This window comes from Etheostoma spectabile, chromosome 5 (genome assembly GCF_008692095.1).
Source record: "Etheostoma spectabile isolate EspeVRDwgs_2016 chromosome 5, UIUC_Espe_1.0, whole genome shotgun sequence".
Taxonomy (NCBI): domain Eukaryota; kingdom Metazoa; phylum Chordata; class Actinopteri; order Perciformes; family Percidae; genus Etheostoma; species Etheostoma spectabile.
Genome location: NC_045737.1, coordinates 34,311,674 through 34,325,242, shown reverse-complemented (window position 1 = coordinate 34,325,242; position 13,569 = coordinate 34,311,674). Strand labels below are relative to the sequence as shown.

Here is a 13,569-nt window from a genome sequence, read left to right as displayed (position 1 = left end):
ATCAATTTCCAAAAGATGTTTTTTTTAATTCCTCTTTTTAATCAACTTTAGTCTGGGTGTGTAAACTTATGCAAGCCACTGTATGACAGCCCGACCAATATATTGGAGGGCCGACATCATCGGCCGATATTGGACGTTTCCCTATCGTATTGGCCAATAAAAAATAAAAAAAATGATTGTGATGAATGAATATTTTAAAAAATAAAAACGGCCTGTCAACCATGTTATGAGCGTTTTTTTTGTACATGCGTGTTTGTTCAAAGGACTTTAAGTTTCATATCTTAAGTTTGTATTTTTATACATTTAATATATTCTGATGTTCCTCTGTTCTGTTGTGACAATAGAACAAATTTTTATCATATTATTTTAGTGAGAACTCATAAATAACTACAAATAACTAATGTTAGAGCAACCTGTTTTGTAACGCGTTTCTGGATTTTTTTAAATATATATATATATATATATATATAAAATCTGCCTATGTATCGGTATCGGCCTTAAAAATCCGTCAGGCTCTACTTATGAGTTTGCATTTTTTGACCTGGGAAGTTAAACATGACCCAGTGTTAATACGTGAGAATAATGTTGCTTGCAAACTAGACCTGTCCCGTTAACCATTTGTTGTGCTTCAAAGCTTTGGTACTAATCAACAGCGAATATTTAAAGCTTCATTTCACAAAAAAAGAAAAGAGACGGAGCGACTGTGCTTTGTTGTTGCAGGAATTAGTCAGCTGTTACACAAACTCCCGGGCAGTTCAGTGCTTGTGTTTAGTGTTTAAAAACGTTCTTGTGGCAGCAATAGAGGCAGTGATATTCCTGATATTTACTGTACGGAAATCTCTCACCGCCTCAAACTGACAAGTCTGATCGCCGCAGGTTACGTGACTGGCCACCGCAGCGTGACGTTGGGTTGCGTGTCTCCAGAAGTTGAATCTGTCTCAACATTATCAGAGTATTGAGGGAAAAAAAAAAAAAAAAATTAAAATCCCGAAATTGAACACTTACCCAACGAACGAATATCCTAATAGTCGAATATTCGGATCCAGCCCTTTTGCAACTTAGCAAAATAGTTGCTGTAAGAGTTGTAAGAAGTACTCAAATTATGCTTTTTGGCTTTTTCCCTTTCCTTTATAGTGTTATAAATCTTTTTTTGTGCACGTTATAGGTATACAAAGTAAAAAAGCCAAAAGTTCACCCCAAAGGAACTTGCCACTGCTCACAAACTGCTGCAAACAGCTCTATTGTAGTCCAGCCTTTACTTCTGTGACAAACGTCATGGAAGTACACGCCCTCATACTCTGCTTCTGACTGGCTAGTAGTCTTTACTTAGCTACTGTGCATGTGCGACTCCACACAAAGATAGAACCGAAGTGTGATGCTTTACTCTGCAACTAAAACAGAGAGCTCAACAAACAGGAAATTAAACCATGTAAACTTATTCTGGTACAACCTCTGAAATAAAATCATGAACCAGAAAATGAGCATAATATGAGCACTTTAAGACATAGTAAGTAGAATACATTGCATGGGTATTTTAATAATGTATCAGGAGGTATGGCTGCGGAGACTGGCAACATACACAGAAGGCGTCCATGGTAATAAAAGAGAGAATTTGGATGGCTAGATCTGCCATGGAATGCCCCTGGGTAGTGACCACCGCTTTTTACAGTCAGGCTCAATGGTGCCTTTGTGCAGCGGAGCCCAGCTGGCTGTCCAGGAAACCTCAGTCCTCACTGCACAGTCCCACATCTCCAGAAACACAGACATCTGCACACAGGCCACCTTTTTATTTTGGGATTTACACTGGGAACAGCCTATACCCAAGTTGCCAGATCACTATAATCACAGACACACACATATACATATATATATATATATATATACACACACACACACACACACACACACACACACACACACACACACACAGTATATAGTGTTTTGAATTGTAATGGAGGGCAAGGCATTTGTTTTACATTCAGAGCAGAAACCTGATGCCTTTAATCAGCAGAAGTTCAGTGTAATTTTTTGCTATAAGTTTCATATTTAGGTATTAAACTCCGAGCCAACTGTCAAATGTCCAAAATTTCTCTCCTTTTAGCTCTTTTTTGTTCTCCACCAACTATCTTTTCATACAGTGGGCCCTATTTCTTGACATTTCATGAACCAGAAAATAGCCTATTCTGCAGCTTAATCAGTCATGAAAACTAATCGTTTGTTGTGTTGCAACTTTACAAATAAATTATTTTAAAGAGTCCCACAAAATACTGTAATGCAGTAGTCAAACCAACATTAATGCATTAATAACTCAACTCTGCCGAGAGCTTCCCCTAATAACTAATTTAGCTGATGAAGTACAAACTAAAACCCCAACTTTTATATGTATTGCAGTATGTCTATGTTGTTGTATGTATACTTGTATGTATACTGTGTATTTCTGTAGTTCTGTGTTTGTGTAATGTCAAGATTTGTGTGAAATAAACTTTTAAAAAAGTTAAGAAACAAGAGAGGTTGAAAAAAAAATTACAGGCAGTGCAACACACGCGCACACACACGCGTGGGCGTGCACAAACACAGCAGTGATCCCACAACGATGGAGCGCGAGGCCGTATCAGATTACAATAACATACTCTAAACCCGCGAGCCCTCTCCCTCCATCTCCCTCCGCCCTCCATGGAGCATCGCGTGAGAGCAGCAGCCGACTCTCCAACTTGATTGTGATTAATGCGCGAGTGCAAGATATCCATGCCAGATCTGAGCTAGACGCATTCTTAAGGTAGTCCGCGAGAGTGGAGAGACAAACCACAAGAGATCGTAATCGTCAAAGCTAAACACAAGACCACACTTTACCGGCTGTTCCTCGTTATTCGGACAACTTTTGCTTTAAAGTTATAGACATTGATATTTCGATGATAGAAAAACGGGATGACGCGTTCGACCTTAACTCGGTCTATCTTCGTTTTCGCAAAGATGTGTTATTTGATAACTTATTAAATATGAGCCATCTTTAATTTGTTTTAAAGAAAGCCTATATTTTCATTTCAATGCCCATATTTCTACATAACTTAGCTACAACGTTTCATCTAACTAAACTGAAAGTTAACGTTTGTTATGGGCTCTACAGATGTTGGGTGGAACGTGACGTTACGTAGCTACTAAGTTTTTTCTTGATGTTCATATATATATATATAAATATAACCCTCAAAATAGCTACATAAACGGAATGCATAAAGTAACGTTGACGAGAATTTCTTTTTTACACAACCACAGTTTCTGGTAAATCTTACTGTTTGAGAACAGGCTTCTTCCTCTTCTTGTTAGCATAAGATCCTGGGTTTCCCAACATGGTGTCACTTCGTTTAACGCTCACAAACTCGACTTTAGGACGTTTGTTTGTCTTATTCTAAGGCTTCCTCCATCCGCACAGAGGCAGTCTGTTAGTCCGTCGTTTGTTCAGCCAATGAGTCAAACTCCCAATAAAAAAAAGAAAGCAGCCACCGGGGTCCGCGGAGGTTCGGGTGCCGCGTTGCCAGTTCCCGTGGGCGGCCACTGGCGCTGACCTTGGTCGGCGGTGCGGTGAAGTGAGATTGAGGCAGTCGCGTGAACACAAAGTGGGGACGTTTTGTGAGAGGGGAAGAAAATGGAAATTTAGGAGAGTTTTGGCGAATTCACCAGACGTCCAACCCCCTTCTTTGGATAAACAACGCAGCCTTATTATTATCGTTCAGAGTCACTTGAGTTTTCCTTTTTTTCTTCTCTCCGTGCACGGGGCGTTTTCAGGAAATGTGTATGAACAGTCTGTCAGAGCTGTGTGTTTTAAGGTGGACTGGACTCTTTGTGACTGAAGCATGTTTTGATTCTGCTTTTGTAATATCCAGAGTGTGCTGTGATTTTGGACTTAGTTGGGAAAATATGTTCTTTGGCTGAGTTTTCTGACCACAGCAGGAAATATTGTAGAAACGTTTCCCTAATAACTTCCATAATATTTGATGCACATATTGTTTTTGTAACTCACTACAACTTGGCTTTAGTCTCATTTTCCCACTAGATTGCTGTGTGCTGTTTTGATCAAACCCTAAATTATGCAAGGATCTCTGACATACACTCATGCACTTTATTCTCTGTTAAGAGAAGCTAATGTGTATGATAACTGATTTATTAAAACTAATAAAAGTACACAAATTAAATCCAAGAGACTCTTATTAGAGATAGGTTTAAAAGCCCTCATTGGCATGTGAATGATTTACATTTCAGCTTCAAGCAATACAAAGTCCGGTATGGCCACTAGCTAGAGTGAAGATAAACATCTACAAGGTTTTGCCCTAAGGCAAATCAAAAAGCTTCATTATAGGGGCTTTTAACTGATTAACTATGTTCCTATTCAGGCCTTTATTTTACCTTATTACATGACCAAATCTAAGTTAACACTCAAACCAACTATGTGTACACCCACACATGACACCAATATGTGATTTAACATCTTCCAAAACAGGGGGCATTTAGGCCTTCCACAATATTTTGGATTTGCTCCCATTCAGCCACAAAAGCATTAGTAATACCAGCCACTGATGTTGGGCGATGTTTCCTCCCCAGTGCGCTTGAATCTCTTCTTCGCCAAACTGGCAAACCATTTCTTTACAGACTTGGTTTTGTGCATAGGGACATTGTCATGTTGAAACAGGAAAGGACCTTTCTCAAACTGCTGCCACAACATTGGAAGCACACTATTGTCTAAACTATCATTGTATGCTGTAACATTAAGTCTTCCTTTTTAAGTTTCTTGGAACTAAGGAGAACAGCTCAAACCACAGAAAACAAACCAAACCCAGCCCAAAAGTTGTCACAGATGTGTCCACATACATTTGGCCGTATGATGTATTTTATAATAGCTGGTTTTGAGGATGTGTAGCAGTGTAATCATCCAGACAAAGTGGTGAAATAGCCAGTATGCATGTCAAATATTCTGGACTTGAAATGTGCTGTTGATAGACACTAACGCTTTACTTTAAAGTCCCCCTATTTAGCATTTACAAACATTCACTGAATGGTTTATAACACACTATAATGTGGTTATAACCAGCTAAGGACTTTTTGTGTTATCAATTATCATTATCAATCCTTATCATTATCAATGGGCACAGTTGCAGATGGACTGTTTTTATTTGGCTCTTTTCTATGCTCATTGACTACTCAGAACGATTAAACATAGAACAGGAACCAGTCACCATTCACACACATTCATTCACTGTGGCCGAGGCTGCCGTACAAAGTGCCACCTGTCTCATCAGATAAACACTCACACACATTTACACACGATGGTGCGGCAGTGCCTTGCCCAAGGACACTTCGACATGGAACTGCAGCCCCCCCGTCAGTTATAATTTCTCCTGCAGGACATGCGTTGTTGTGTGTTATTCATTATCTGTATATACAGCAGCCTCCACCTATAGAGTTGATAACAAGCTACATTAAAACACTTTGACTAAATCCTCTGTAATAAACCAATTAATGACAGTTTATACTCTCTATCATTGCTTTTAGGTGAAATACCAGGTCCATAACCAATGCTTCACAGGAAATGAAAAAAAAGCTATTTTGAAAACACTTTATTGAGCTATTTATCTCAGACAAAGTCACCACGTCACTGTTTAAATATGTAAAACCCACAGGGTGACCAATAGAAATGATTTATTTATGAAAGGAAATTAAAATGATGAAACATGGAGTTTCGAGGTTCTAAATGATAAATAGATGGATGCACAAAATGAACCTAGGTGTTAGTAACATACATGTACCGAGTCGAACGTTCTCTGGGATCTGTTTTCATGCTAATTGAAACAAGCTACTGTAAACAGTTGTTAGCTTGCTAACGCTAGCTTTCAGGGGGCCTCATGTAAACAAAAAACCTACTGTCTATCATTTTCATAAACTATCTGTAGGCTACACTTACAAAGTTCTCAACGCTTCAGTTTCAATGTTGGAACCGTCATTATGCTACTGTTGAAGTGTGGTGCTAGTCTGAGCTTGGTTAGTGGTATAAAATTGCAATTTAACCAGTGCCCCAAAAGGTAGCATTAGCAAGCTAACCACCGTTCGCAGTAGCTTGTTTAAAGCTAGAAATGTATTCTCATAGGATGAAAACACGTCCCAGAGAACGTTTGACTCGGTGCACATTTGTTAATGACCCCTAAGTTCATTTTGTGCCGGAATTGTCCTTTAAAGTAAAGTGTCACTCTAAAAAAATGAGAATGAAGACGTTTGGCAGGTTTACTAGACACACCTGGCTAAAACTAACTGATACAGTCTGATAGCAGTTTTTGAGCAATTATTAATTATTTATACTATTCATTTTTAATAAGACACAATTTTTTTGCCAAAACAGTTTTAGAAAGCTGTTGATTGGTCAATTTGGAGGCTGTAGTTTGGGGTGGACTTTACACTGACAGGTGTTTTCATTTTTGTGTCCACTCCATTTTAGATCATTGAGGGCAGACTAAATACAGAAACGCCTTTTTGCATAATTGTTTCATGTTTTGATTCCCCTGGTTATTTGAAATGCAGCTTTCTACTTCACCTCGCCACACTTCAGTGACAGTTAGAGACATGTTGCAGACAGTCGCCATGGAGACCATTCATACCCTAAGCCCTCCCCAGCGTTCATCTGTAAACAGAAGTGTTTATCTTGGACACACCGTACTTCCTTGGAACAGCCGTCGATCATGTTCACATTCCCTGCTTGGAGTTTTTCAGTGGTTCAAATACTGAACTCTGTTTCCTTGATGGAGCAAAACAAAGAACTTTTACTTTGAAATAATAACAAGCTCACATTAAAATCCTGACTGTGTTCACACACACACACACACACACACACAATGACAATGCGTTTTTTTGCCTTTTGTGTCACGAGTAAATCCTGTCACCTCTAAATGCACGCTTTCATTCGAGGACTGTTTCTTGCTTTGCTGTCTTTAGGGAGCCAGTTTTTCTACATGCACAGTTTTATTGTTCATGCCACTACATTGTTAAAACGCTCACTGTTGTTTCCTAATTAGCATCTGAGTAAACAGAAGAAGAAAAAAAACTGTAACTCAAACACAAAGCAACAAAGCACAAGATGCAAAACACGTTGAAAAAAGCAGACCAAAAAGCAAACATGTCATGCTCTCATGAGGAACTTCAGCAGTGTTTGACAGTTTGGCGGCTGGACGACAGAGACGCCTGAGGTGGAGGCTCTGACATGCGAAGCACTGACACGTCTCTGTCTCTGACGAAGGACACTCTTTACCTCGCAATTGCATTATTGCATTATTGTGAACAATCAGAATTAGACATGTTCATCAGTACACTGCTAATGTAGACTGACCACTCACTGTGGCTAGTGTTGTCCCAAAAGGAACACTTATGTTAAAACACTCGACGGAAATGATGAGCGATCAGCTCTTACCCATCTCTCACAATCTGACAAAAATCTATTAAACTGACCTTTGTCAATCAAAAAAAACATACAGATTCAGCAGCTGTATGGCTGTATTTTTTTTTTGCTTAAAATGTTTTCAGAAACTCGTTTTGGTGAACTATTTTCTTGAAATACGAGATCGTAATCTGACCGAGCCGCCACGATGCTCAGTTTGGAAATTTGGAAAAAGCCAGACCCACGTGACGTGTTGGTCCAGTCAGGTCCCGGTCGACGTCCCTGCCGGGACATAGACTCCCTGCCCCCCCCCCCCCCCCCCCCCCCCCTTTCCGCTTTGTGGTCAAGATGGTGCCTGTTTAGTGTGAGTATGGTCCAAGGGGGTAAGCGAGTGTCCACAAAGAGTAGCTCCCATGGCGCCATTTTAATGCTACCAAGCCATCATCCAGCGTTAGCAATCCATGAACTAGCATTTTAGTTAGCATTAATAAGCCTGTGCCTATGTTATCTCCTTACACATACCTACGCTCTCCATCTCTGCTAATTGGGAATGATTGAGATTTCTCTTGCACAGCTACCAGAAGACTTACAACTTTCAGACAGGTTGCTCACGTCACATCTACGTAGTCAAACTGAGTTGGAAACAGCACAGTAACGAAAAGTGCTTCTAATATCCTTCACTGGTTTCTATCCAGAGCAACGGGGTCTGTTGGTCCATTTCTGTAACTGTCTAGTTCTACACTGAACTTTTTGAACGTTTTTAGGGGGTCACCTGGGTAATTTAAGTGCACTGACTTGTTGCGTTATCTACACTATAAACTTAAAACTAAGTGTTTGAAGTGTGCAAGTAGGCTGTTTGAGACACAGCCAAAGTCTGCTGATTTTGAGTTCTTGAATTTTATAAACAGTCAGCAAACAACTTAGTGTAGGGGGGGGGAGGGACTGAGTACCCAGGGCCCTCATGGGAGGAGGGCCCAAAAAGATGCTGGAATGAATAGGTGTGGCTGTGGCGATGGGACCATAGAAAATGCCTTTCTAAAGGGCCCAGAATTTTGTGTTACGCCCCTGATCACGTGTGTTGACCTCAGGGACTTGCACAGGTACAGGCTATTGTTGCCAGGGCAACAGCCCGTTTGACCTGATTGGCTCTACTGCCCGTCTGGAGAAATCACATTATCACATTAAATTGCCATATCATTAAATCTTGTGTCAATTTATTTTGACCTCAGCAATGCCCTCTGGCCCCGGGCTCGTGACTGTTAATATTTGTATCTTTTTTTTTCTAAAGATACATTTTTTGGCCATTTTTTAGGCCTACATTCGACAGGACAGCTGAAGACATCAGAGAGAGAGGGGGCGGGGAATGACATGCAGCAAAGGGCCACATGTTGGAGTTAAAACCCTGGCCGGCTGCATTGAGGAATTAAACCTCTACATGTGGGCGCCCCCTCTACCAACTGGGCACTCCTGGCACCCTGACATTGAGCAGGATAACACAGCAGCCAAGCATGGAGGCAAATGGGAAATGAGAACATGGCAGCTGCCATGCCACAGAATTTGGCGTGTGGTTGCTGGTGAGCCCTGTGCAACTGTTCCCATGCATTTAATCCACTCTGAGTGCTTGTTTATTTGGCCCTGGTGCATTCCTGTGTGACAGACACCGGTGCACAGCCATCAACACCCGGCTCAATATCTTTATTTCTCACTAACTTTAGAGCAATGTTTTATTCGGGCCAGCAGTGGTTTCCATTCAGGAAAGCCAGCTACCTCACTGCCTTTTATTGTTCTCCACCCACTGCATAACTTCCCTGAAACTTATTACAACACTTTTTTTTTTTTTTTTTTTTACTGTTTTGATTTCCTTATTTGAACAGTTCAGTCTTGTCCTGGGGTCCGCTGCGCTCAGCGACAAAGTATTTAAAGCTGAGGCAAAGAGCTGCACACTTATAGAGAAGGGTTTGAAATCTTCTGTGATTAATTCTTTCCTTTGCTCTAAGCAAGATGTATAGAAGCTCATTTACACCGGGAAAATGAATGCATTTGTCAGGAACAATCAATGATAAAAATACAAATTGTAATTTAAAAAAAATCAAAATCAAAATGATTTATTTGAACAATGGTGACTTTATATATCCTACTTAAGACTGCATCAAATGATTATTATGAAATAATCATGGTTTTAAGATGCAGAGTCATAAATAGCCTATAGTGCTAGGAAGTGTTTATGAGATGCTATCTCACAATTTTGACTCCCTTAGTCCCAATTTGTGTGTGTTGAGTAGGATACTGTTACATTTACACCATCCATGGTCAGCGAACCTACCTTGAATGAATTAAGGGTAAAGATTGACCAATTACAATAAGTAATAATTTGAATTTTTTTCCCTTTTCTAAAACTTTATCAGTGTATTTGTTTTTGGTGGTGGGTTTCCACAAGAGTAGATGCTGCAGTAACGGGGGGAAAAGCAGACAACGAGTCATCGACCCTCAGATACTCAGTCGGCTCATCAGCTCTCTCTGGACTGCAGAGTCCTTTTTCAAACAGGCAGAGGCTTGACATGAAGCAGAAATGCTGCCCTCTGGGAAAGGGAAGAATCGCGTGTGAAGGACGGGAGGGCAGTTTTTAACACAGTGAGACCTAACTGTGATCCATTATACCCTCAACCACAGCGCCATTAAAATGAAGAGAAGGTCGTATAGTAAAGCACCCTGTGAGTGTCATGATTCCTGTTCATTTGCACTTGTGTGGTCAATTAATTTCACGTGTGAGGTTATCAGTTGAGTATGTAAGTTACTACTGTGTGACTGGGGGTGGGGTGGGGGGGCAGCTAGACAGAAAGACCTTACTGTCAGAAGAAAGTAGAAGAGAAAACAATTGAAAGAAAGTAACAATGTCCGGGACTGATATTGTTTGAGGCGTGCATACTGTGACTGGTTGGAAATAGCAGGACTCATTAAATGTGGATTCACTGTCAATATTGTGTATCTTTAGTCTATATTTCGGGAGTCAAACTAAAAAAGAAAGTAGAGCAGAAATGCACTTTTTAGAGTAAAAAAAACATGTCACTAGAACAGTTATCTTCACAGGAATACACTGTCGTCATGGGGTTTCATCCTGTGTCCCATGTGTGGTTACTTAAACTCTGCGTTAACATTGAGGGGAAAACCTTTTTTTTTTTGCATGTGAACACTGACATAAATGTTTCACTGTGATGATCCAAAAAAGTCTGGAAGGCATTACATATTTTTATGAGACAGCCACATGCTTGCCCTAATTGACATTAAATCACTGGCTGCCATGTTTTATGTGCCAAAAAGCAGTATTACACAGAGGTTCACACTGCCTCCTTATTGCTTAACAAGCCTTAAACATACAGTATTTACGGGATTTGATGACACTCAGAAAAGCTTCAGCATCTGGGTTGAACACTTCATGTAGCAATGGCTAGAAATGGACATGCAATAAGTGAAAAAAAAACCCATTTAGGTACATTTTGGCAGTGTCAACATTGGGGCTGCATTTTCATCATTGATTAATCAATTGATTGTTTTAGTCCATAAATTTGTCAGAAAATAGCAAAAGTTGCCCATTAAAAGGTGATATCAAACAACTCTTCAGTTTGCTGCAAAGACAATGAAACTAATCAGCAACTCTGGGAAATAAAGATACTGAAACTAGAGAATGTTTAACATTTCTGCTTGATAAATGACTTCAATGATGAATTGATTATCAAAACAGTAACCAATTATTTCTTGTTAGTGGACTAATGAGTAATGATTCATTGTTTCAGCTCTAGTCAAAACAACTCGCATCCCAAAGACTGTTGCAATATACTGTGAACCCGTTTTTAAAAAAAAAGCAAAACACACAGCATACCAGGTAAATTACGCAACTCTGCAAAATTATTTTATATTGAGCACGCTGCAGTCGCTCCCTTGTGTTGTTCACTTTCACACGGAGACTTTATGTAACATCACATGTTCTAACGTTGAGAGTGCACCATTTTGTCAGTTAGTATACCAACTATTACTACAACAGGAGATTGTACAAGGCGCGAATTCTTATTGTGATGCATTGCACCACACTCCACAATGTAAAGGCACAATGTGGAACTACAGTGTCCATCAACACCACATTATAAATCCAACTGATCTTTAACGTCAATTCGTCTTTTGTGTTGTTATTTTTCAAGTGTAAGATGCATTACAGACACACAACACAATTAGAAACACATCGGACAAAGGTTGTTTGATGAAGTCAAGATGAAAGTTAATGCTGAAGAGTCTTCTTTGCACGGTTTAAGGCAGGTGTGGAGAGAGGAGCCGAAAATGTAAGCTATTTTGGTTGCCATGCTTTTGAGTTGTTTTAATGATAAACAATGCAGGCAAACCTCCTCCCTGCTGGCGCTGTTAAAGCCAGTCCAAACTGTGGAGGAGTGAAATAAAACCTGCTATAAAAACCAACGGAAATTTGGCAGAGATAGATTGGCCAAACCCCTCGACTGGCCTCACAGGGCTGCAGCCGTGAGACCTGAATGTAGAGTATTGTTGTTTTACTGTTGACTAATTACTCTGGTTCCTGTGGGGGTGCGTGTCTCTGTGTGTCAGGATGTGAACACAGGAAAGTGTTGGTACTGTACCGTAACTGTGTGAGAATGAGTTCAAATCTCGACGTCGGCTGCCGAGACCTTTTTGCTTGCACACAATTCGTTCACATCTTTCCCCCCTTTTTGTAGTCGTTGCAACTTCTTTCCAATCTGCTGTGTCATCTATTATTTTTATTTTTATTTATCCTTTATTTAACCAGGTAATACCCATTGAGATTAAAAATCTCTTTTGCAAGGGAGACCTGACCTATTAAAGTAAACTAGTTTTGCCAGTTCTTTTATCATCGGTGGAATAAAAAATAAATTTTAAAAAAGCGAGACGTTCAAAATGTTTTGACAGAAATAAGAAATTGGGAGGTCAATCAATCCATCCGTCAGTCCAAAACCAGATAAACCTCGACTGCCATTCGGGATTTTCGTAGCCCCCAGAAGATAAATCCCAGTGTATTTGGTAAACCCACTGACCTTTCCTCAAGTGTCAAGAGCAGGTTAACATTTCTGGCTGTGGATTTTGATTATGATCGCCCATGGTTTCCAAGAAAATTGTTTTTTAATTAAGTTTATATACACAACTAAATAGTTTTGTCTAGTAACGTTTTGGAGAAAACGTCATTCCTGCGTGGGAAGTTTTTCCAGTCGACCCACTGTGATGTTCTCGTACCGCACAGACATCACAGAGAGGGTGGATGACGCAACGCTAGAGTGCTCTGACAATGGAAAGACTTTGGTTTTGGTTAGGAAAATATCACCATTTTGGCTAAATATTGAAACAAAACACACATCCTATCTTGTGTCAAACCAAGACCACAAGACTTCCCAGAACCAAAACCATTTGCTTTGAGTTTCCAAAACATAACCTCAGAAAAGATAATCATGCTTAAGTGGCCTAAAAGTGGATATTGTAGTGAAAACAATCTTTTTGTAAATAAATCCTGTGAGATCATAATGCATCGTGCAGATGGACATTAAATTGTATTTCAGGACACAGGTTTGGCCCATTTAGTTTTTTCTTTTATTCTATCCTCCCAAAAATGAACAAGAATACCTTACAGGTCGATTCAGCAAGCAGCTCATAACGACCCATATTTTTTTAAACAACTAATTTACACAAGTGCAAACAAGAAAGTATTGTGACAAAACCATAGGAGTGACAAAACAACGGTCAAACAAACAGACTTTCACTCAGGAGCATGGGGCTCGTGTCCTGTGTAAAACCAAAAGTCGACGGTCAATTTTGGACGTTAGCTGTCTTTTATGGACCTTGTACAAGGGTGTGACTTTTGGTTTTAACATTGGGTGGGGAAAAAAAAAAAAAAATGACAGAGCGTCAAAAGGTGACAAATGTCAGAAAAAGCCCCGACAACATTGACAAAAAAAACTTTAAAAGGTGACAAAAATGTCAAAAATATTATCAAAAAAATCGAAAATGGAAACAAAAGTGTTGAAAAAAACAGCAAAAGTGTCAGAAAAAGTGAGAATTCTTTTTTTTTTTAAACATTATAAACAGATACACACATCAAAAAAATGCCCAGTTTTGCCCCCCCCCCCCCC

General features: G+C 39.8%; 1 protein-coding gene and 1 long non-coding RNA gene across 4 annotated transcripts in view; both read right to left on the bottom strand.

The window, feature by feature from the left end:
* LOC116688969 (aryl hydrocarbon receptor) overlaps positions 1-3,766 on the bottom strand; it is a 47,528-nt gene extending 43,762 nt beyond the window's left edge. For all 3 annotated transcript variants that reach the window (XR_004331897.1, XM_032515204.1, XM_032515205.1), the window contains exon 1: positions 3,288-3,766. Coding sequence is in view for 2 of the 3 variants with exons in the window: in XM_032515204.1 (XP_032371095.1) it covers positions 3,288-3,346 (59 nt within the window). In the remaining variant the exon portion in view is untranslated. The remainder of the gene's footprint in view (positions 1-3,287) is intronic.
* A 4,325-nt stretch (positions 3,767-8,091) lies between these two features.
* Positions 8,092-13,569, bottom strand: part of LOC116689812 (uncharacterized) — a 26,328-nt gene continuing 20,850 nt past the window's right edge. The window contains exon 3 of the long non-coding RNA XR_004332105.1: positions 8,092-8,285. This is a non-coding gene — a long non-coding RNA (uncharacterized LOC116689812). The remainder of the gene's footprint in view (positions 8,286-13,569) is intronic.